Below are 21543 nucleotides of genomic sequence, written 5' to 3'. Positions count from 1 at the left end.
GTGGTGATGTTTGTGCATGTCCCGTTCATCTATCCAACCGTTAGAGAAGATGACCATCCAGGCCGAGAACTCTTTCAAAAGCCAAAGACTATTCGATATTTGAGCCTACCTAGAGTTATTACCATAAAATTGAAGTGGATTAAAATTTACTTAACTTCTTAGATATGGTGGTAGTATACATGCTTTCCTTGCCTTTGACATTAGCAGTAACTAAGGAAAGAAGACTGGTGGCAAACACTAGCTAGTTTACTACCTATGAATAGAGCGAGTCGCGGTTTGGCAATACGAGGTCAATAGGATCCTAAGGCTTCCATGAAACCTCGGTTTTACAACGGCACTACCCCTATTCACGTCATCTAAAACCTGATAACCCTCAGCCACAATCGCTGTTTCACATTTTTCTGACTCTCAAAATGCTAATCTTTCGCTGATGACGCAAAAAGAACAACCGTAGTGGCGCTCTAACGACATCCCGGTTAGACACCTGCAGCTTCAATCATGAAGGCCGAATCGACGCCCAAGGTACAACGATCTTCTTCCCGTCAGCGTCGCTACAAGGCTGAACAACTCTAGTCGTCCAATACTATATCGGATTCTCGATCGGTATATTCGTCCTCTCCGCTGGCCCGGAATGTCTCGGATGCCGAAGCCGTAGAGCTCAGTGAGCTTGAGCACGAAGATGAGGCCAGACTTTGGCGCGGACCCGGCGAAATCCAAAACGAATACCAAAAGATTGATGAGATCGATGCGGCCGATGGAACCGCCGGAACTGAAAGGCCTCGCGTAATGCGCAAAAGCATGAAGAGTGCCATCAACGACTGGTGGTTCACAGAATTCTGCGCCTGGACCATAAGTGCTACTGCTCTTGCTGTAGTCATCGGTACGATCGGTGTTGCGGACGGCAACCTGCTGCATGACTTGCCAATCAAAATCACCCTCAATTCTTTCATTGCCTTCATGACTACAATCATGAAAGCTACAGTCCTCATCCCGGTTGCCGAGGGCATTTCCCAGCTGAAATGGTTGCGGTTCCAGGAGTCTGGTATCCTCAGCGACATTCAGACGTTTGACGAAGCAAGTCGAGGATTATGGGGAAGCTTGAAACTTCTCTTTACGACGAGGGGCATACATCTTGCAAAGCTTGGTGCATTCCTCGCCATTGCTGGAGTGGCGGTGGAACCGTTCACTCAGCAAGCAGTTACCTATCCTCGCCGATCTGTTCCTATGGAAGATTACAACTCCACTGTTACTGTCGCACACTGCTACAATAGCTATGAGAAGAGCCATGGGAGTGCGTGTACGTATACCTAAACCTCCCACTGTTCATGGCCTCTGCTTTTCCATCTCTTCCCCGAGAAGCTAATTTTTGTAGCGGATTATCCATCACTATCAATGAAATCTGCGATCGTCGCCGGCTTGTACGACATGGAACGCGATCCGAGATACAGCTTTCAAGTCACTGCAACTTGCCCAACAAGTAATTGCACCTGGGACCAGCCGTATCGCAGCTTGGCTGTGTGCTCCAAGTGTGCAGATGTGACTTCAAACTTAAGAAAGACATGCGACACCTACGCTGGCTACGCGCCGATTTGCAGTTACAATTTACCTAGTGGCTTTCGATTGGACGGTTCGAAGTTTGGAAATGCTTACATGTTCGGCACTGGACTAGAGGATACGATCAACTTCAACAATACGCAACCCACCATTTCCTCCATTACAACGATTCGAGGCCATCGCGATCAGCACTACAATCTGACCGGGGCCGAGGCGAATGAATGCGTGTTATATTTGTAAGTCAATATTATCAGTCTCTCGAACACAGACTTATAAGTTCAACACAGCTGTGTGCAAGAATACCTTGCAAAAAGTGAATCTGGCAACTACACAGAAGATGTTACCGCGACTTACATTCCAGACCAGGTACCTGTTCTCGGAGACGATGTTGTTATCAAGCCGCCAGGAAATGACATGGAATATACTGTTGATGCGTCCACATGGAAAGCACTCAGAGCGTATTTCAACACTTTCTGGGACGGTAATGTCGCTGGCGATCAGGGAAGGGCGGTTTCTGAAAACGAAGCTCTCCTGACCTTGTACCAACTGGATGATGGTGGGACCGGATTGGGCACATCGCAGCCCGGCGCTGAAAACGAGACCATCGGACTGATAGCAAAGAGCATGACTAAGGCGATTCGGACCCAGCGTCCGGTACATATAAGCGCCTACACCAAGACCAGCCCGTGTATTTCCAAAGCCTCGGGCATAATTCTCGGCCTCGAAGCGTACGTCCATGTACGCTGGCATTGGATGATCTTGCCAATCATGCTTGAACTGCTAGCATTGGCCTTTCTCATCTCAACTGTCATCAAAAGCAAGGATAGCGGCGTGTCCATCTGGAAAAGCTCGACTCTGCCTTTGCTGCACGTTCGGCTCGTGGATGATTCAAACCAAGCTAGTGTTGATGATCAGAATCAAGCTAGGCTTGACAACAGAAACCAAGCAAAGCTCTTGTCGGGCGATGTCACGACCCGCGGGAGTGGCAAGCTGACCGATTTGAACAAGTGGGCTATGAACTCCCAGGTACGGCTTCAGAGAAGCAATAGCGGGCATAGCGAGTTTCATGTTCAGGACAGAAGGAAAACTATGATTGATTCGCGTGTTTGAGGCTGGAAGAAAATTTAGACACCCTAATTTTTAATGGAGAGTCAAGCTTACTGGAATAAGCTTGATATCGAACAGTCCTTCACTGGATATATTCTCATCATGATGTGCAAATATTCGAGCATGACGCTCTACCAGTCTGCCCTTTGTGCGCCTTCTCATTCATGAATTGCTTGAAAAAGTGTTCGAAATGTTGAAAAATGATTTACGATGAAATCAACGGATACTTTAATACACCGGTCCTCTTCAGTAATCAATCAGATGAAATATACTGTGGAAGTATGAATGCAAACATAAAGTAATTTTCAGAGAAATCGTGGGAATGAATTAATGATAAAAATTTAGTAAACAGCACATGCCACTCGTCTTTCATATTTGTATCTATCAATTATTATTGAAAAGATGGGATCGAGTCTGATTGAGAAAGTACAGCTACCTAGGAGCTATTTATGCCTACAGGGTGGGTACCCTGTTGGCTACATGGAACCTGCTAGAATATAGCACTGTATTGTCTATGATTCGCACTTCAATAATTATATATGAAAGTAGGAAATATTTATCGCACATTAATCCCAGAACACTTTTACTACGTCAACGCAATAAGTGAATTAGTTTTCTTAAAATTTCATTATTCTAAGGCTTTAAAATAAAGAAAGTATTTAAGGTGAATTATACATATAACGTTTGCTATACCTAAGTTATTGAATAACAATGGCATGTCTTAATGCCTTCGCCCCGCTCAGTTCCAATGTGAACCCTAAGTGTTGTCCTGCGACTAGATATCAACATCGCAGTCGCACTGTAAGTAGTGAGATATAAACGGTCTTTCTCATGTTTATTTTGGCTTCTCCTCGCAGTCCATTGTTGCGATACTATTGAACATTCAAATAAATAAGTTGTAGGTAGACACGCGAAATTCATTATGTTGCTCTAGCAAATGCTTGCTCCTTTACACAGGGTCAATCCCTGTATTGTCTTGGTACGAGTGATCAACAAGAGTGTGTATGAATTAATGTTCGTGCTTCTGCCTAACTGCAGTATAGGTATTATTATGTTGTATAAGTCGTTCATCAAATAAGTTTCTTGTATAAGTATGAGGGTACAATGCAAGTTGCTACTTTAATATCTGTCCTTTAGATCGATCATTACACTAGGTCCTTCCCCGCAATTTTGGTTCCTGAATGTTTCTTACTTACACGGGATTTCTAATTTAATGTGTTTTGTTAGCTTCGAAATGGTCACTGTCACTGATCAGGAACACCGAGAAGTTTAGACTTCAATCATGCATTGTAGTCGTGATGCGGGACTAGCCCGCCTAAAGTAGTAGTGGTAAAGTATGTACAAGTGAAGGTAAATAAGAGACTAGCTCGTTTCCATTTTCCTCACTATCGAAGTGAAGTGTTTAGACCGTAAAGTCCTAGCCCATTTAGATGAGACCGACACCGGCGGCCTTCTTGCCAGCAGCGGAAGCGGAGGCAATGTTCTTGCCCTTGAAGTTGGAGAGGAAGCCAGTATCGGTACCGACAAGGGAGCCGGAGGAGCCGAAGGAGTTGACAACGCAGGAGCGGCCGAGGGAAGCCTGGCAGGCGGAGCCACCGGAGGCGAAGACCTGGCCCTTGTTCTCGAGAAGGGGAGTGACGACGTTCTGGAAGACGTTACCCTCAATGAGAGCCATGGAGTTGGAGGAGCCAATGTCGAAGGCGTGGCCGGAGTTGGCGTAGAAGTAGTTGTTGACGGCGTGGAGGAGGGTGTTGCCGCCGACCTTGGGGGAACGACCGGAGCTGTGGTGGATGTAGTTGCCCTTCATGGTGATCATGTCGTTGGAGCCGGTCAGGTAGATGAGCCAGTAGTGGTGGTTGTCGCAGGTGGCGGACCAGCTGGTGTTGCCGTCGAACTCGGAGTAGGAGATGGTGACACGGCCGGAGGCGTTGGTGCCGGCAACGAAGTGCTGGCGACCGCAGAGGGAGGTCTTGACGTGGTCAACCCAGATCAGGTCAGAGCCGGCAACAGTGATAGCATCACCACCCCAGATGTACTGGGGGTTGAGCTCAGTGATGTGGATGTTCTGGATGATGACGTTCTTGGCACCGTTGGCCATGCGGAGACCCTTGCCACGGATGACACCCTTGGAGCCAACACCGACAATGGACTTGTTGGAGGCAACGTTGATGGGGCTCAGGGCAGCCTTGTCGTAGGTGACGCTGATCGAGGTGGAGCCCGTACCGGCATTACCGTTGTCGCACCAGGAGGCCTGGTTGATGGCGTCCTGGCCACCATTGCCGGGGCACTTGTTGGAGGCGGGACGGCAGCCCGTGGTGGTGGTGGTACCCTCAGAGCCCTTGTAGTTGAACTCGCGGTCGAGCATGATGACACGAGCGGAGCTGTCGGTCAGGTAGCTGGTGAGCTCGGCAATGGTCTTGGGGTAGACGGGAGTGGCGGATCCACCGCCAGTAACACCCTTGGCGAAACCCTCGGGGGAGCCGACAACGCCAGCGGCGACGGCCTGGTGGGCAAGGCCCATCAGAATGGGAAGGAATGCAAGTCTCATGGTGATGAGTGTCTCAAGAAAGAATGAATGAGTGAGTGAATGAAGAAAGAATGAATGTGATGATGAGAAAAAGGCATTGATGGGCAAGACGGTCTGTATATATATTCATTTTGCCCAGCTGGCGCCGAGTCACCCGGTAGACGGCCCATCAGAAGAGATTCAACCGACATGGACGAGAATGAGGCTCCGGGGGACGGTCCGCCCGTCTGTGTTTGCAGGTCAATCTCCGGGATTCCACTAGCAGGGACGTTTAAGAGGCCCGTGACTGCTGCACGTTGCCCTGTGTCTCTACCCGCCGGTGCCAGCACCCGCCTTGGCGACCCCTGTATTGTCTCTAAAGTTCAGCACCACTCGCTTGTAACCTTTTAGCGTGTTTGGCCTAAAGTACCGAAGATTCCAGGCTGCTTCCACCAATAAGGCAGATGAGCACACTGGCCAGCACCTTCGGCTTAGGGCCGAGTCAATCAGGCCTCCTACCTTGCTACAGCCGCCCGTCGACTCGTCCACTGCCGATAACCTGTGGCTCAGCCGACCCGTGAAGTTCCGTGGGATACGCGCAGGGGTTGAGTCGTGCTCAGATAGCACGGGTCGTGGTGATAGTAACCCGGGGTTCGAAACGGGGCAGCCGGGTTGAAACCCAACTACCGCTTCGTACCGGCAAAGCAACGTTTTGCAGCCGAAACAGGAACGGGCCCCGAGCCGTGTGCGTGATGGAAGACGATGATGCGGTGATGGCGTTGGCTTTGGCGTTGGCGGTTTGAGCCACCCGCGCTGGCGACGTAGGTAGGTCAGCCCTATGCCTCCGTGTCGAGACCTGAGCCTAATTCTAAGTTTGCCAGGGGGTTAGATGATCCACTTGCGTCAGTTGCGCAGAGCTGTTGATGTCCGGCCGGAGTCGGAGATCCACCTGATGTGGAGAAGTAAGCGAATCTGGCCACACCTGTCGCTTGTACGTGAAACGTTCAACTCCTTCAGCCTTGCACCGAGTCCCGAGCGCTAGCCGCCCACTCTGTCACTCCTTTTCCCGACATCTTGACTCTTGACCGCCTGATACTCCCAGCCTCCGTATCTTCGGCCGTATCTTCCGGCCGGTAAACTCAATTTCTACTCCTACTCTAGACCGCCGCTAAGCTACTCCGTGCTATAGAGCTTAATTGTACGGTACCCACAATGCCTGAGACCTCGCCAATTGAAGCTGCTGGCAACATGTTCGCACGGCGACTTCCTTCCGCGCGACATTATTCTGAGAGACTCGGTCGCTCGACCATGGCAAATTGAAGAAAAGGAGGTTTCGAGCACTCCAGATCCACACAGGGCCCCAACTCCGCCAACGCACAACGACCGTTCCACCGGCTCAACCGAAATGCACCCCGCAGTGAATGGCTTATACCCACTGTCGTTCGATTCGAACTTTCGAAGCCTCACCGAAGCTCGGGCGAGAGGCCAGTGCGCACAAGTGCTTGGCCGTCAAACTGCTCCTCCATTACACCGCCGAATCCCTTCATGTGTTGGCAGTTGTTATTGCCCAACCGCACTGGTGGCACTGTATAGTGCTTTGGGCATTCGTGGGCGTGAGGCGTGCGGCGGTCTCTTAGAGACGCCGAGTAGTTGTCTACAGAATGATTGAACTGACCTGACCGCGAAATTGATTTCTGTCGGCAATTAAAAATTATTATCACGACAGCGGTGTCGTTGTTGACAGATTCTCAGCTCAGCCTCATAAAAAAAGGAGTCCGACAGGTTTTTCTGCTGATGTTCACCTTGGAAGTGGCAAACGGCCAAACGCTTCTCGCAATAGACTACACCTCACGTCGACCTTGAAGAACTTGATCTCGAGGACTTTTCCCCTCTTACGTCAAGAGCCGACCAGTGAAAATCCGGTTGGAGGGCTATCTCCAGGTGGCAAAACAGATGAGCACTCAAAGAATGGGCCGAATGGTCAATAGGGGTTGAAAGTTGTTGAAACGATGCCCTCGAGTTTCCGTTGAACGATGCTCAAAACACCACAGCCAGCTCAGAGACCACGATGGCGTAGGTCCCAGAGTTTGTGCCTCTGATGCGCTGTTTTGTTCTCTCGTCTATTCGCTCCAGCCAGACATTCTCGGTCTTTGGGGTTTGCCTCTCTAGCTGACACGTCCGCGACTCGAAGTCAGCTCAGAACTTGAATCGAGAGCCAATCAAAAAATCTCGATTCTCGACCATCGACAGATTTCCGTACGATTTGTGTGCACTCAGGAGATCAGTTCGACTTTACATCAGTCATTTGGGACCAAAGAACAATATTGCATCTTCATTTAACTTGGACAACGCCAAGGCAACTGCATTCTCAGCCAACCACCCACCTTCGCGAGCCTAACGCTCATTAGACTCGCATGGGCATCTGTAGCTCTGCGAACAAGAAGCCGACAACATCGGAAAAGTCGGCTATGGTCCGTCAGCTCGACGTCAACATTAGAATAAAAACATCGTGAAACTTGTTGCTCGCTGAAAAATCCGCCACAAAATGCCTGAAAGAAGGAAACTACACATCGCAAGAAACTTCAATTCAAAATGTCGGCGCTTTGACAGACCTGCAGTTTCCGCAAGTTTAAAGATCAAGCGATAGAAAACAAAGCAGCCACGAATGTTTGCAATCGAAGCTTTACGCCAGGAGTTGATCCGAGCAGTCCTATCCGGAAGACAAAGCCGAGCAACCATCACCTTAATCACGTACAGCCCTAACTACCTACAGCCTGCATACAACCACGACAAACTCCTCAAACCCACGTCCAAAAACCGCACATCCATCCCACGAACCCAATCCCACGCCAACGCCCCCAAACCGTCACCGCACCCACGCACCCCTCCACCACCTTCTCTCCTACCTATATCGCCATAAAGCCCCCCGCCATCCCAACCGCACATCACGCCCCCAGAGCACCAGCCACCAAGCCAGGCCAAGCCAGGCAACTGCAACCGCCGCCCGTATCCGGCGCAAAGACGCCGGGCGTGGTCGGTCCTTTCGCTTACGGCGCAGATCAAACCGCTGCATGGGGCAGGAGAGACGGGTTTAATTAAAGGGTGCGCGTGGTAGCTAACTGCTGCTACTCCGTACAATATTAGCTATAGCGCGCGCTGTTATAGCTTATGCTAGAGAGGGTGAAACGGTGGGAGAATTTTTTTGTTTGGGGGAGGGGGAGGGGTTGGTGTTTGGGAGAGTGAGGTGGAACGCGGTTGGTTTCTGCTTGTTTTTCGCTTTTGTTTATTATTTATCTTTATGCTTTTTTTTTTTTTTTTTTTTTTTTTTTTTTTTTTTTTTTTTTTTTTTTTTTTTTTTTTTTTTTTTGCTATTATTGAACGTAGAGATGGTTTATATCTCGGTGGAAAATATAACTTTATTCGATAAACACCTTATTAAGGGTTGTGATAGGATATCGAAGTACTTGGTGGCGTTTAGGCATTCGTGATCCTTGTCTTGGAGGTGAGATGGAGCTTTTAGGATAGAACACGGTATGGAAGTGGTGCTTTTGCGAGTATTAGAATCGTTAACTACGTTCGTATCTCCTACCCCGAGTTTTGTGTAAATACTAACTAACCTGCTGTTTACTTTAGTCATTTTTCTTTACTATTTGTCTATGATATTCCAGCTCATCACTGAAAAATATTGCTGAAGCTGCCTATTGATTCTCTTCTGGATTTACCTCTCAGTTTGCCCGGACTCTTCTCCCAAGTGGTCATCTTGCTTTTAGTCATGGGAATGTGCTTTTTATTTCTCGTTGGCGTTCTTCCGCTCCTTCCCGAAGGCTGGAGTAAGTGCCGGAGGGTATTGGTTCAAAACATCAACATCGCATTATTCCTTTGCTGAGAGCTATCAACGGCTTGGCCATCCGCTGCACCTAGAGCTGGAGATGGTTGTGAAGAGAAAAGAAGACAAAAAGAAAGCACCATGCAAGAACTGGACATCCATCAACGAACTTCAGCATCCTGACAAAAAGTCCTCAGCCCTCAAGGAAATTCCTGATTTGACCGAAAGTGAATTGTATCCGGGCAAGCTTACACGAGTAATGAGATCAATAGACCATAGAAGCTACAGAATAAACACGACCAGCGGTAAGGAGGTAAATGAGCAGACGTTCTTGGTTCGTCGTTCTTTTTTGAGCACCGCTAATGTGGTAGGTATGATGATGGCTCCAAGCCTGAAGTGAAGTGAACATTGGTCATTGCCCTGGAGGTACTGCCGTCGCACCCTCCGTCGCGCCTTCCTCCGTCGCGCCTTCCTCTGTCGCGCCTTCCCTCACGCCTTCCTCTCCGACAACACACACAACAAAAACTCTCCCAACGCAGTCTCGCTCACATCAACTCAACACCTCAAACCCAGAAGCAAACTTCGAGTCCACCCAAAGACCAAGCAACAGCACAACACCATGGCCGACCGACGGTAAGTGATCTAGTCTGAACTCTTCGCTCTCTCATTCCCCACGCCGCCTCAGCCCATCAAACACCTGCCGTTCGCCTCCACGCCGTCCACCTCTTCTCACCTTGCCTTCCCATCATCATACATACATGCAAGCAGAACGCCCGCTGACCAGGTGCATAGCAAACGCCCATCGATATATATAAGCCCGTTCGTCCTCCCCAGACCCGCGGTTTACCTTTCCCGGAACAAGAGTTCCAACATCGAGAAGGCCATCTCGGCCGTCCCAGGTCTCACCGCTCCCTCACCTCCAGACACGCCACGTCTTCGGAGGAAGAGCACCAAGCCCGGAAAGGCGTGCGTGGAGATGTCACACGAAGACGTCAAGAAAGAGTTCGGCCACGACCAGGAAGAGGAAGAAGAGGAGGAAAAGGTGCCCGAAAAGGAAGACAACAAGTCCCGGCCTTCCCACATCACTCGCAGCCAGCATCCGCTCCCCAATGAGCACTCCAACCCAGAACCGACGACCAAGCGAAAGGCAGCAGAAACAAAGCCGGCGTCGGAGCCCGAGCTGCAAGCGCCTGCAAACAAGAGAGCCAGGACGGAGACGGATGCCGAGCGTATCCGTCGACTGGAACAAGAGTGTGGCCAACTCGCCCAGAAGCACACACTTGACCATCACCAGATCGACGAGTAAAAGAAGAATTTATGGGACAACCTAAAAGAGAACACGCTTTATAAGTGGAGGATGATTGAGTTGATCGACCTGACATACAACAATGGCATTGAGGTACCTGCCCGTTTCTACGAGGCCCTGGGTTTCGAAAAATTCAGATGATAATGAGTGTGGGCCTTTCTCTCCATGCCTCTTTCATTTACGGTCTGAATGAGCTTGGAAAGGTGATTTTCTATTTCATTGAAGGCAATATGGTGGTGGGCTTAGGAGCACAAGCTCTTTTAATTTTCCTGGGCTTCTGTGGAGGGCAACACAGCAGTGAGTTTCGGAGTACATGCTCTCTTTCTTTTTCTTTGAAGGCAGTACGGCAGTGGATTTAGGAGCACCCACATGCTCTCACTCTCTCTTCTTTGAGCTTCAGCGGAAAGTCTGGGCGGAGAAGTTGGTCATTTTCCCGAGGACCAGGGCATTGGCTTACAAAACTTGCCTACCTGCCTACCTGCGGATCGAGTTTCTTTCCTCCACTAGCTTCAAACTAAAAGCAACATGCTCTTTTTCGGTATGACAGGGTCTATTTTTTCTGCAAACTTGGTCTCAAGGTGCCATCTGTGCGGTGCTATGTGAAAGCAAACAAGCAATTTATCAGTGTGCCTCCCGCCCTAACGCCGGATATAATCTCTCTGCCATCCTTATCTGTACAGTCTCTCTGAGCCTCTGCCAGATCTACACGTGCGTGCATGCATCAAGCATGTGCACCACCAGCAAACCCAACCCGTTTCCCTCCTATCTCTCCCTCTCAGCCCAATCAAGGCGTCCGACTATAAAAGTACGCCGGAATCCCCGCTACAAACGCCACCGCCGAACTGACAACCACAAAATTCACAAGCCCGCTCCACCCTCCGCCCAACGGATCCACCACCTCGCGCTGCACGCCCCTACGCCACCGACTGCGCGCCACGCTCGCGGCAACGCTCTCCTGCGTGCGCGCATGCCCGCGCCGATCCCAATGCGGCACGCCGGCGTCCCAGCCGCGCGTCGCCTGGCCGGGCCCAAACCCGCCCCCGGTGCCCGCCGGCCCCGCAGCCGCATTCCAAGCCTCAGCGGCATCCGCGGCCGCAGCCTCGTACGCGGCGTGCGCAGCGCCTGCGGCGGCGGCGCCGCGCTTCTCGGCGTGGGCGCCCCACGCCCCGTTGCGGTAGAAGGAGGGGGGCGGGCCGCGGAACTGGGCGCGGCGGCGCGAGAGGCCGGACGCGGGGCGCGCGCCTGCGGGGCCCGCGTAGGCGGCTGCCCCCCCGGCGCTGTGGTGGCCGTGTGTGTGTGCGCTTTGCGAGGGGATGTTGTGGACGCGCTGGTAGTCCCGGTCGTAGCGCTGCCGTTTTTCCGGAGACCCCAGCACGTGGTAGGCTTCGCTGATGTGGACGAAGCGGGAGGAGGCGGCGGGGTCGCCGCGGTTGCGGTCGGGGTGGTGCTTTTTGGAGAGGGAGTAGAATTGGCTTTTTTCGGGGGGTGAGTGTTAGCGTTTTTCTCTTTTTCTTTTCTTTTTTCTTTTTTCTTTTAGAGATTGAGGGCCAAGTACCGTTTTATGTCGGCGGGGGAGGCGCTGGGCGATAGCTCCAGGGCTTGGTAGTGGTCGGGTAGGCTCTCATTGCGGGGGCGCGAGGCGTGGAAGGTGCGCCATTGTTGTTGCTGCTGCTGCTGCTGCTGCTGCTGCGGACGGCATTGGCTGGTGGTGGGGAGGCGGAGGCGCCGTGGTGTTGGGAGGGGGTGCGCGGGCCGTGGCATGCTTCATGTCTGGGTGGACATGGGGTTGTAGGTGTAGGTGAGAGAATTGAAGCGGCGCGAGTGATGGATGGCGATGGATGGCGATGATGACGTCCGGCGGAGATTGGGGATCTAATCTGATCGCGTAATCGCGGTTCTGCGCGAATTTTGATCTTATCTGATCATCTCGTTTGATCTGTGGCACTCCGAGGCTTGAGCGAATGTGCGGCGGGCTGCGGAGTTGGATTCGGGACTCGGGCAGGAAGCAGATGCAGTCACGCAGTCTCAATAGGTTGATACTCTTTCAATTCCCCAATGGCGGGCAGTAATGTAGCTACTATCACTTTGCGCAAAAATGTCTACCCCGCAGTAGACCGCGCTTTCTCACGCCGCCGCCGTCAGCCCTACCTAAATACCGCGAACGCCGCACCAACGCCTATGCCGATGCTGAACGCAGTCGGCCGCTGCCGCATAAATCCGCCCAATTCTCTCGCACCCCACTTCCTCAACCACGCCACCCCAACATGACGGCCCAAGCCACCGAGGCCATCAAGGACCTCAAGCGTACGTTGATCCCACTTCGGCACAGCTCCACGCGCCCGCGCTGACGCGTCGAACCCTCCAGTCGAGGAAGAGAAGGGCAACCTTCCCGAGGGCGCCTCCAACGGCAATGTAGAGAACAACAACAACGAGTCGGGCGACGAGAGCGGCGACGAGCCCGGCGAGGCCGCCGCCGCTACCGGCGGTACGTGCTGCCCCTCCATCCTCTCCACCTCGCAGCTCGCAATTTCCTGACATGACCTCGCAGCGGCCAAGAAGAAGAAGAAGAGAAAGCCGCGCAAGAAGAAGAAGGCGGGCGCGAACGCGTCGACGCAATCCGACCCGCCGCGGGTGCCGGTCTCGCAGCTCTTCCCCTCCAAGACGTACCCGGAGGGCCAGATTGAGGAGTACCGCGACGAAAACACGTTCCGCACGACGTCGGAGGAGAAGCGGCACCTGGACCGCATGAACAACGACTTCCTGAACGAGTACCGCCAGGGAGCCGAGGTGCACCGCCAGGTGCGGCAGTGGGCGCAGCGCACCATCAAGCCGGGCATGACGCTCACGGAAATCGCAGAGGGCATCGAGGACGGCGTGCGCCATCTGACGGGCCACCAGGGCCTGGAGGAGGGCGACAACATCCGCGGCGGCATGGGCTTCCCCACGGGCCTGAGCTTGAACCACTGCGCCGCCCACTACACGCCTAATGCCGGCAACAAGATCGTCCTGCAGCACGAGGACGTCATGAAGGTCGATTTTGGCGTCCACGTCAATGGCCGCATCGTCGACAGCGCCTTCACCGTCGCCTTCGACCACAAGTACGACCCGCTGCTCGCGGCCGTCAAGGACGCCACCAACACGGGTATCAAGGTACGTGCTCCACGCGGAACAGCAATTACACCACCACCAAACCCCTGCTAACCCCTCCACAGGAAGCCGGCATCGACGTGCGCATGTCCGACATTGGCGCCGCGATCCAAGAAGTCATGGAATCGTATGAAGTGACGCTGGACGGGCAAACGCACCAAGTGAAGTGCATCCGCAACCTGAACGGGCACAACATCAACCAGTACGAGATCCACGGCGGCAAGTCGGTACCGATCGTCAAAGGGTCAGACCAAACGAAGATGGAAGAAGGCGAGACATTCGCCATCGAAACCTTCGGCTCCACCGGCAAGGGCTACGTGCGCGACGACCTCGAGACGTCGCACTACGCGAAGTGCGTCGACGCGCCCAAGGTCGCGCTGCGCGTGTCGTCGGCCAAGACGCTGCTGAACAGCATCACGAAGAACTTTGGCACGCTGCCGTTCTGCCGTCGCTATTTGGACCGCCTGGGCCACGACAAGTACCTCTTGGGCTTGAACAACCTCGTCCAAGCTGGCATTGTCGAGGCGTATCCTCCGCTCTGCGATGTCAAGGGCTCGTATACCGCCCAGTATGAGCATACGATTTTGCTGAGGCCCAATGTCAAGGAGGTTATTTCTAGGGGCGACGATTATTAGATTGGTGATGGTGATGGTGATGACGAGACGATGAAGCAAAGCAATCAAAATGGTGCTGTTGGCGTTGTCTGTGTGCTGGTGTGCTGAGTGCGCGCAGTCCGTGTGTGCAGTGTTGTGTATTCATCCAGTATCCAGTGAGCTTGCTCGCAGTGACATGCGTGCATAGAACCCTCATAACAATAACTATAACATAGCAATCCACCCATCACTGCCGAACCAGTGCCGATGCACTTAATACCTAGTAGAGCAGCAGCGGAGAGAGAGGTAAGATATAGGGAATACTTGTACCCCTTGTGACTGTGACTGCGACTGCTGCGATGCGATGCGAAGGCAGAGTGCACTGTGGTAAGGTACCGCGTGCGGTTGTTTGTATGTTTGCTTGTTTGCTTGTGCATGCCGTGTATGTACTGTACTGTAAATACATACGTGGTTGAGTGACGGAGGGGTGGATGGGTGGTGTGAGAAGAGGAAAGAGACGACTGGGGCGTATGTATATAAAATCGAGGTAGATGAGCGGGGTGAAGTGAGGTTAAGACGCACGCGCAAGCAAGCAGTCAGGAACGGGAATAGCACTTTTTCTTCTTCTTCTTCTGTACAACCTTCCAACAAGCCTATATAAGCAAAAGCAAAAGCAAAAGCATACCAAAGTAAAGCAAAACAGCGCTACACCACCAACCCATGACTCCCAAAAAAACTCCCATATCACGTATACACACCCTCGCACACACCGCACACTACTTCCGCTCGGCACCCGCGCCCGTAATCCTCAGCGCAAAATTAACCACCACAGCGGCCAACAACGCGAGGGCCAGCACGGTCGGGCCAAAGCGATCATCAAAGCCGCCCTGGCCGCGCTGGCGAATGCTCTTGGCACGCCAATGGAACGTAAACAGGGCGTAGAGCATGGCGGCCATGGCGACGAGCGTGAACAGGCCGGCGCTGATCTGGCCGACTTTGTCGCCGAAGTTGAGCAGCCCGACGGCCAGCCCGCCCAGGATCACGGTGAAGTTGAGCCAGGAGAGGAAGGTGCGCTCGTTGGCGAAGAAGACTTTCGGCTCGACGCGCGTGGGCAGCGCGATGCGTTTGCCTGTTGGGCGTGGGGGGTGCGGTTAGTGCTGTGCTGTGTGCGTGTGGGTGGTGGGTAAGTACCTGGCGCGGTTTGGAGGAGTGGTTGGCTGGACATTGTGTGTGTGTGTGTGTGTGTGTGTGTGTGTGTGTGTGTGTGTGTGTGTGTGTGGGCAGTAGCCAATTGGGATTGAATCAGTGCGTGTGAAAGGTGAGCAGGAGAGAGAAGTATAGCGAGAACGAGAAGAATATTTTGAGGCTTGGTTGGTTGTGGTGGAGGCCGATGGTGGTGGTGGTGAACGCACGCACGAGGCTTGGTCAAGAGCCGTGATTTGATGACATGCCCACTGCCCAGCAGCGCACACGCCCCGTTCCATCCCCCCCGCCTGGCAGCCGCGCGCGGGCAGCGGGCACGGGCAGGGCTTTCCCCGTTGGATCGCAACCCTCCCTTCTTGCCTCTCCCGGAAAAACCCCAAAGCACGCGACTCCGGACTTCCAGCCTCGGCCTTTCGCTCCCACAAGTTCACTTGCTCACCCACCCACGCACCCCACCTTTACATACAACCACGACCGACCGACGCTTCAAGCCCGCACCATGACTCCCGTACGCCCTTGGTCCCCCGCCTGCGCGCGCCGCCGCTGCTGCCGCCCCTATTGTGTGTGAGAGAGCTAGGCTGATTGTTTGTTTGCCTGCGCAGCCCGTTTCCGAGACCCGCCTCAAGCAGATCGCTACCGATGTATGTTTGTTTGTTTGTTTGACGCCCCTGCATCCCTGCGCCCCAACGCCCGCTGACCGTTTGACGCTGTGCTGTAGGCGTGCGAGTCGGCCGTCGGTAGCGCTGAGAGCTACATCCACACGAGCACCCAAGAGTGGAACAACACCATCATCGTGCGTGCAGCCCTTGTCCCTGCCCTGCAAGCAAACCTATGCACCTCTTCACCGCGGGGAGGTCGGGTCGGGAGCGAGTGAGTGAATGAGTGAGGGGGGATAGGTAGAGGTGCAAGGTGGACGGCGACGCCCAACCCAACCCGCTCCTCCTCCTCCTCCTCCTCCTCCTCCTCCTCCTCCTCGCTCCCGCACCCACCCGCATACCAGCCTAAATAAATAAAGAAGAACGCACGCGCTAAACCTTCCTCCGTTTCCCCCTCGCAGAACTCGATCCTCAAGGCCCTGATCAGCGAGACCAGCACCGGCCCCAACAACCAGCCCCCCTTCAAATACGCCGTCAACAGCACCATCATCCAGCACGCGCCGACGTTCAGCAAGGCGGCCGACTCGAGCGCCGACGACGCCGCCTCGTCCCTTTCAAAGGTCGGCAAGCGCGGCATGCACAGCGCTGCCGGCGCGTACTGGAACAACGAGAAGGACGGCATGTGGAGCTTCAAGTATGATGGCGGCGAGAAAAAGGGGCTCGATGTCATCATCAGCGTCATGTGGATCGCTATCTAAGCTGCTGCTTGCTGCTTGCTGCTGCGAGGATGTGAGGGCGTGAGGGCGTGAGTTGACTGGCAGGGCGAGATAGGGAGAGGGGGAGACGGGGAAAAAGGGAGACAGAGCGTGTGGTACTGCTGCTGCAGCAGGAAAAGGAGAGCGGTCAAAGAAGGCGGATGCAGTCACTGCTGCTGCTGCTGCTGCTGCCCGAGACAGGAGGTTGTTGTTGCTGCGGAGGAGGGAGGGAGAAGGGGCGGGGGGCGGTTACGTTGGACAAATTTAAGTACAGCTAGTGCGAGCATACGGCCGGAGCCTGGCGTTCCTGAGGACAAGCAAACAAGCAAACAAACAAAGCATCCGGATTAGGGCTGCCTTGCCTGAGGCGTGTGGGTGTGGGGGAGAGGAGCATCGCGGGGCGACATGGATGGCTTAGGTAGTTGCTGCTGTCTGTCGGCCTTGGCCAATCTTGCCCACCCATACCTTAGTTATGTGTGGCGTAGATTTTCATTTCATTTCATTTCGTTTTTGTCTTCTTCGATTTTTCTTGTCTTTTTTCTTTTATTTTTATTTATTAAAGATTGAGAAAGCCGTTTCTACACATTACCTTACCTTACCTACCTAACTACCTACCTACATACCCTCCCTCCCTCCCCCCCCCCCCCCCCCCCCCCCCCCCCCCCCCCCCCCAACAGTCCCTCACAACTCGGCACAACAATCCCACACAAACTCCCCCCACACCCCCGCCCACAAGCCCGGCCGCTCCCAAAACGGCGCGTGCCCCAGCCCCTCCAGCCTCAGACACCGGCCTTGCCACAGCCGCCCCCAGCGCAACCCGTCCAGATACTCGAGCCGCACAAACGGCTCTTGCGCGCCGTTCACGACGCCCACCAGCACGTCCGTCCGGCCAATAACAGCGACTTGGTCCGCTCCCGCGCCGGCTTCGAACGCGCTGTACATGGTCGACCGTGCAAGTGGGTCGGTGCGCCGTGCTGCGGACAGCATCCAGGGCATGTTGGGCGGGCCGTACGCTTCGTAGGGGAAGGTGGCGTACGCGGTGTCGGGCCAGGAGGCCTGCGAGGCGAGGTGCATGTGCTGGGGCGGGACTTTGGCGTGCGGGTCTCTATCGTGGAAGGCGGACCGGACTTGGGCGAGGCCGTTGGCGGGCGGGGTGCCGGTGAGGAGGATGCCGTGGATGCGGAGTGGGGGGCGTTGTTGTGGGGTTTGGGTGGTCTGCGCGACCATCTCAATAGCGACATGCCCGCCCAACGAGTTCCCGAATACTATCACGCTGGCCACGCCCAGCTGCGCGAGCACCTCGAGCGCGGCGGCCGCGTAGCCCGCCTGCGTGTACGCCTTCTCGACTGTGCCGGCTGGCGCGTCGCTGCTGCTTCCGTGGCCGGGCAGGTCGAGCGCCATGATGCGGTGGTGTTGAGCTGTGGGGTGCGTGAAGAAGTGGGTGAAGATTTGGCTGCTGCTGCTGTTGCCGTGGAGGAGGAGGAGGGCTGGTGAGGGTTTTTCTGAAGGGGGGGAAGGGGGGGTCGTGTGTGTTATGGACAGGGTGCCGTAGATGGTTGTGGGGATGTGGGTTTGCGTTGGTGTGGGTGGTTGTGGTTGTGGTTGTGGTGTTGCCATGGTCGTGGTGGATAGGTCTGTTTGGTTTGAGAGAGTGGAGGTTGTGGTCGAGGTCATCTAGGTAGGAGTATCAGGTATCGTTGCTGAGGAGGGGTTAGAGGAGAGGGGTCAGGCGGGGTTGAGTTGAGTTGGAGCTGCGCCGGAGATGGCATGGTCTGCAAGGTCTGCGTGCGACATGTCGTGGCGTACGAAGGAGAAGGACCTAGGTAAGCTTATTTGTTCTCAAGCATGGTTAGTTGACGGATTCAGAAACCGACGAGGACGGTGTTGTTGGTTCTTGACATGGGCACGTGGGAGGAGGTCATGCAGGCCTGCGGGGAAGCTTCGGATGATGCGGGATGATTATACCTAGGAGCTGACGTCCCTGCGTCTTCTCTCCTCACCCTCATCCATGCACTCCATGCTGCTTGCTGCCAGTGCGGCTCCGAGAAACCACCTAACCTCCTCGTGCGTAGGTGGCGCTGGTTCAGAGCTTGCGCTTTGCACCGCAGCACCGCAGCACCGCAGCACCACTCTCTCGACTCCACGCAAGTCTCTGCGTCGTTGACCGTTGACCGTTGTCCTCTCCAGCCCCGGACCCAATGTAATTATCCCACGAACCGTCAGACCCGATGGCCGACCGTTGGCGGGGCTTGGCATATGACTCTACAGCATAATGCCAGTGGCGAGACCGCAAATACGACCGCCCTTAATCTTACTGCGCGCCATCTAGTACTAAAACGACGCAGCCAATGATCGGGGGGAAATGGTCTGTAGGGGCGCTCTTGGCGCAGCCATGTTCCTAACGTCAGTCACTGTCTGTACAGGTTATATCTACATGTTTGTTTGCCAGGGACATGCACGTGGTAGGGAACTACATACGCGTGTACAATTAGGCAATCCTTGCAGGGGATATGTGCATCCTCCGCATCCATTCTGTTATGAAGGCCGCTTTGTCCACGCCGGACAGGGCGGGACCCCCCCAAACGGGCAGGCGGGAGAGCGCTCAGAGGAAAGACCAAACGGTCGCTCGCAATGTCCCTTGATTCTCTACTGCCACAAACTAGGCCTGATACAGCAGATCGCTGGAGCTTTGCCCGGCCGTTCGTAAGGGGCGGCTGAGCGAATGATCAAAGCTTCGTCTTGGTAACCCCCACTTTACGCTCGACGATGGAGTAAAGATCACCCAAATCAGCCTCGCCCGCTGCCATTCAGCCTCAACCCATCCCAACTCCCTCATAAATTACTACGCTAAAAATAAGCATTGGACAGAACGCACCTGTTACGCACCCTTTTCCTATTTCAGCTGCCGTCGTGGGGTGCAGAGACCATCTCCCTTGGCTTCGTATAAATACTCTGGCATGGCCAACTACCTATCCTGACCTATAGCCGCGAGCTCCAGACTTTCGGCACTTCACTCGACAAATGGTTCGCAAATCGCTCGTCTTCGCCGCCGTTGCGGCATGGCAGAGCCAGACGGCGCTGGCGGGCGTGCTGGACCTCATCAGCAACCTCCCGACGGGCTGGTTGGAGGCTAGCCTGCCGGAAGTTACCCATCGCATGACGCTGCAAATCGGCCTCAAGCAGCAGAACCAGGACAAGCTGATCTCCCGCCTGTACGAGGTCTCGACGCCCGGGCACCCCAACTACGGCAAGCACCTCGACCGCGACGAAGTCAACACCATGGTCCAGCCCACCGAGGAATCCGACAAGGCCGTGCGCGACTGGCTGGAGTCCGAAGGCGTCACGGACATCCACAGCGACGGCCACTGGGTCACGTTTTCCACTCACGTGGGCGTCATGAACAAGCTGCTGGACACGACGTTCAAGTTCTACGACTTTGGCGGCACAAGGAAGCTCCGTACCACCAAATACTCGGTCCCGGACGAGGTCCACGACCACATCGACCTCATCTGGCCCACCACCTTCTTCGGCCAGACCAGAGGCCACGGCTCGATCAATGGCCACGGCACGGCGAAGGGATTGGACAAGATCCCCAACTTGGAGCAGATGGCCGGCAACGCTACCCTGGACGTCGTGTGCGCGACCGCGACGCCCGAATGCCTCAAGATGCTCTACAACATCGGCAACTACACGGCGGATGCATCCTCGGGATCGCGGATCGGGTTCGGCAACTTCCTCAACGAGTCGGCCAGCTACCGGGACCTCGAGCTCTTCCAAGATGCGTTCAAGATCCCGGGGCAGAACTTCTCGGTGGAGCTCATCAACGGCGGTGTCAACGACCAGGAGCCCGGCGAGAACCACGGCGAGGCCAACATGGACGTGCAGACCATCAACGGCGTCTCGCACCCCCTCCCCATCACCGCGTACATCACGGGCGGCAACCCGCCCTTCATCCCCAACCTCGACGAGCCCGAGGACAACGGCAACGAGCCCTACATGCCCTTCTACCAGCACCTGCTGAACAAGACCAACGCCGAGCTGCCCCAAGTCATCACCAACTCGTACGGCGACGACGAGCAGACGGTGCCGGCGCCGTACGCGCGGCGCGTGTGCAACATGATTGCGCAGCTGGGCCTGCGCGGCATCACGGTGCTGGAGAGCAGCGGCGACACGGGCATCGGCGGGCCCTGCCAGAGCAACGACGGCAAGAAGACACTCGAGTTCACGCCCACGTTCCCGGGCACGTGCCCGTACATCACGGCCGTGGGCGGCACGACGGGCGTTTCCCCCGAGAAAGCCTGGTCCGGCAGCACGGGCGGCTTCTCGGCGTATTTCCCGCGGCCCGCGTACCAGGACGAGGCCGTCACGACGTACCTGGACAAGCACGTCAGCGCTGAGACGCGCGCGTACTACAAGCCGTATTTCAACGCGTCGGGGCGCGCGTTCCCGGACGTGGCCGCCACGAGCTTGACCCCGGACTACGTGGTAAGTAGCTACCCTCCTCGCACACATTCGCAGCGCACACAAGCAGCCCAACTAACACCCCTCCCCCGCAGATCGTCAACAACGAGAAAATCGAGCTCACAGGCGGCACCTCTGCCGCGGCGCCCGTCTTCGCGGGCATCGTCGCCCTGCTCAACGACGCGCGCCTCCGCGCCAACAAAGCCCCCCTCGGCTTCCTGAACCCCTGGCTCTACGCCGAGGGATACAAGTTCATGACGGATGTCACGGCCGGCGCGTCCGAGGGCTGCAATGGCGTCAATGGCCAGACCGGTGAGGAGTACGAGGACAGCGGCATCATTCCTGGCGCCGCGTGGAACGCGACTGAGGGCTGGGACCCGGTGACGGGCTTCGGCACCCCGGATTTCGCGAAGCTGTTGGAGGCGGTCGGCGGGCTGTCGTAGCGTGAAGTCCGTGAGGGGTGCGGCGTTTGGTGCCGGTGCCGTGGTT

The 21543-nt window shown here is 55.1% G+C and overlaps 11 protein-coding genes across 11 annotated transcripts; 7 read left to right on the top strand and 4 right to left on the bottom strand.

Moving 5' to 3' along the window:
- The first annotated feature begins 383 nt into the window (after positions 1 to 383).
- On the top strand, positions 384 to 2728 carry K452DRAFT_358148 (uncharacterized protein). The gene is made up of 4 exons (XM_033546173.1): positions 384 to 522; positions 574 to 1297; positions 1373 to 1790; positions 1842 to 2728. The coding sequence occupies exons 1-4, from the start codon at positions 499 to 501 to the stop codon at positions 2662 to 2664; spliced, it is 1989 nt and encodes a 662-aa protein (XP_033398038.1). The 5' UTR covers positions 384 to 498; the 3' UTR covers positions 2665 to 2728.
- A 1359-nt stretch (positions 2729 to 4087) lies between these two features.
- On the bottom strand, positions 4088 to 5182 carry K452DRAFT_227001 (polysaccharide lyase family 1 protein; the record flags this gene model as incomplete). The annotated part of the gene is made up of 1 exon (XM_033536873.1): positions 4088 to 5182. One exon carries the CDS (start codon positions 5180 to 5182, stop codon positions 4088 to 4090), a length of 1095 nt encoding a protein of 364 aa, XP_033398037.1.
- Positions 5183 to 7610: 2428 nt separating this feature from the next.
- On the top strand, positions 7611 to 8534 carry K452DRAFT_286750 (uncharacterized protein). The gene has a single exon (XM_033540355.1). The coding sequence runs from the start codon at positions 7833 to 7835 to the stop codon at positions 8085 to 8087; it is 255 nt and encodes an 84-aa protein (XP_033398036.1). The 5' UTR covers positions 7611 to 7832; the 3' UTR covers positions 8088 to 8534.
- Positions 8535 to 9612: 1078 nt separating this feature from the next.
- Positions 9613 to 10299, top strand: K452DRAFT_308019 (uncharacterized protein; the record flags this gene model as incomplete). The annotated part of the gene is made up of 2 exons (XM_033543121.1): positions 9613 to 9626; positions 9762 to 10299. The coding sequence occupies 2 exons, from the start codon at positions 9613 to 9615 to the stop codon at positions 10297 to 10299; spliced, it is 552 nt and encodes a 183-aa protein (XP_033398035.1).
- A 784-nt stretch (positions 10300 to 11083) lies between these two features.
- On the bottom strand, positions 11084 to 12343 carry K452DRAFT_358146 (uncharacterized protein; the record flags this gene model as incomplete). The annotated part of the gene is made up of 2 exons (XM_033546172.1): positions 11855 to 12343; positions 11084 to 11771 (listed from the first exon to the last, which is right to left on the bottom strand). Exons 1-2 carry the CDS (start codon positions 12058 to 12060, stop codon positions 11084 to 11086), a joined length of 894 nt encoding a protein of 297 aa, XP_033398034.1. The 5' UTR covers positions 12061 to 12343.
- A 506-nt stretch (positions 12344 to 12849) lies between these two features.
- Positions 12850 to 14081, top strand: K452DRAFT_226667 (uncharacterized protein; the record flags this gene model as incomplete). Its single annotated transcript, XM_033536845.1, has 2 exons — positions 12850 to 13449; positions 13512 to 14081. Coding segments are annotated over 2 exons (1170 nt in total), but the record flags the coding sequence as incomplete, so codon positions are not given.
- A 558-nt stretch (positions 14082 to 14639) lies between these two features.
- On the bottom strand, positions 14640 to 15319 carry K452DRAFT_269896 (uncharacterized protein). Its single transcript, XM_033538964.1, has 2 exons — positions 15231 to 15319; positions 14640 to 15168 (listed from the first exon to the last, which is right to left on the bottom strand). Exons 1-2 carry the CDS (start codon positions 15262 to 15264, stop codon positions 14816 to 14818), a joined length of 387 nt encoding a protein of 128 aa, XP_033398032.1. The 5' UTR covers positions 15265 to 15319; the 3' UTR covers positions 14640 to 14815.
- Positions 15320 to 15741: 422 nt separating this feature from the next.
- On the top strand, positions 15742 to 16596 carry K452DRAFT_297633 (uncharacterized protein; the record flags this gene model as incomplete). The annotated part of the gene is made up of 4 exons (XM_033542043.1): positions 15742 to 15750; positions 15845 to 15883; positions 15961 to 16035; positions 16300 to 16596. The coding sequence occupies 4 exons, from the start codon at positions 15742 to 15744 to the stop codon at positions 16594 to 16596; spliced, it is 420 nt and encodes a 139-aa protein (XP_033398031.1).
- Positions 16597 to 17273: 677 nt separating this feature from the next.
- Positions 17274 to 18455, bottom strand: K452DRAFT_286743 (uncharacterized protein; the record flags this gene model as incomplete). Its single annotated transcript, XM_033540354.1, has 1 exon — positions 17274 to 18455. The coding sequence occupies exon 1, from the start codon at positions 18208 to 18210 to the stop codon at positions 17275 to 17277; it is 936 nt and encodes a 311-aa protein (XP_033398030.1). The 5' UTR covers positions 18211 to 18455.
- Positions 18456 to 18856: 401 nt separating this feature from the next.
- Positions 18857 to 19457, top strand: K452DRAFT_17056 (uncharacterized protein). Its single transcript, XM_033535786.1, has one exon. The coding sequence runs from the start codon at positions 18956 to 18958 to the stop codon at positions 19298 to 19300; it is 345 nt and encodes a 114-aa protein (XP_033398029.1). The 5' UTR covers positions 18857 to 18955; the 3' UTR covers positions 19301 to 19457.
- Positions 19458 to 21529, top strand: K452DRAFT_17057 (uncharacterized protein). Its single transcript, XM_033535788.1, has 2 exons — positions 19458 to 21078; positions 21150 to 21529. Exons 1-2 carry the CDS (start codon positions 19615 to 19617, stop codon positions 21495 to 21497), a joined length of 1812 nt encoding a protein of 603 aa, XP_033398028.1. The 5' UTR covers positions 19458 to 19614; the 3' UTR covers positions 21498 to 21529.
- The last annotated feature ends 14 nt before the right edge of the window (positions 21530 to 21543 follow it).

Source organism: Aplosporella prunicola (genome assembly GCF_010093885.1).
Source record: "Aplosporella prunicola CBS 121167 unplaced genomic scaffold K452scaffold_11, whole genome shotgun sequence".
NCBI classification, from domain to species: domain Eukaryota; kingdom Fungi; phylum Ascomycota; class Dothideomycetes; order Botryosphaeriales; family Aplosporellaceae; genus Aplosporella; species Aplosporella prunicola.
Note: the sequence above shows the minus strand (reverse complement) of the source record. Positions and strands in the feature narration are given on the sequence as shown.

What these genes read in the sequence shown, in the direction of transcription:
- K452DRAFT_17057 (XM_033535788.1), top strand. Translation starts at nt 19,615, where the DNA reads ATGGTTCGCAAATCGCTCGTCTTCGCCGCCGTTGCGGCATGGCAGAGC. An exon ending in GCTTGACCCCGGACTACGTG is followed by an intron (nt 21,079 to 21,149) that starts GTAAGTAGCTAC and finishes CCTCCCCCGCAG; the next exon opens with ATCGTCAACAACGAGAAAAT.
- K452DRAFT_17056 (XM_033535786.1), top strand. Translation starts at nt 18,956, where the DNA reads ATGGTCTGTAGGGGCGCTCTTGGCGCAGCCATGTTCCTAACGTCAGTC.
- K452DRAFT_269896 (XM_033538964.1), bottom strand. Translation starts at nt 15,264, where the DNA reads ATGTCCAGCCAACCACTCCTCCAAACCGCGCCAG. An exon ending in ACTCCTCCAAACCGCGCCAG is followed by an intron (nt 15,169 to 15,230) that starts GTACTTACCCAC and finishes CACGCCCAACAG; the next exon opens with GCAAACGCATCGCGCTGCCC.
- K452DRAFT_286750 (XM_033540355.1), top strand. Translation starts at nt 7,833, where the DNA reads ATGTTTGCAATCGAAGCTTTACGCCAGGAGTTGATCCGAGCAGTCCTA.
- K452DRAFT_358148 (XM_033546173.1), top strand. Translation starts at nt 499, where the DNA reads ATGAAGGCCGAATCGACGCCCAAG. An exon ending in AGGCCGAATCGACGCCCAAG is followed by an intron (nt 523 to 573) that starts GTACAACGATCT and finishes GAACAACTCTAG; the next exon opens with TCGTCCAATACTATATCGGA. An exon ending in AATGAATGCGTGTTATATTT is followed by an intron (nt 1,791 to 1,841) that starts GTAAGTCAATAT and finishes AGTTCAACACAG; the next exon opens with CTGTGTGCAAGAATACCTTG.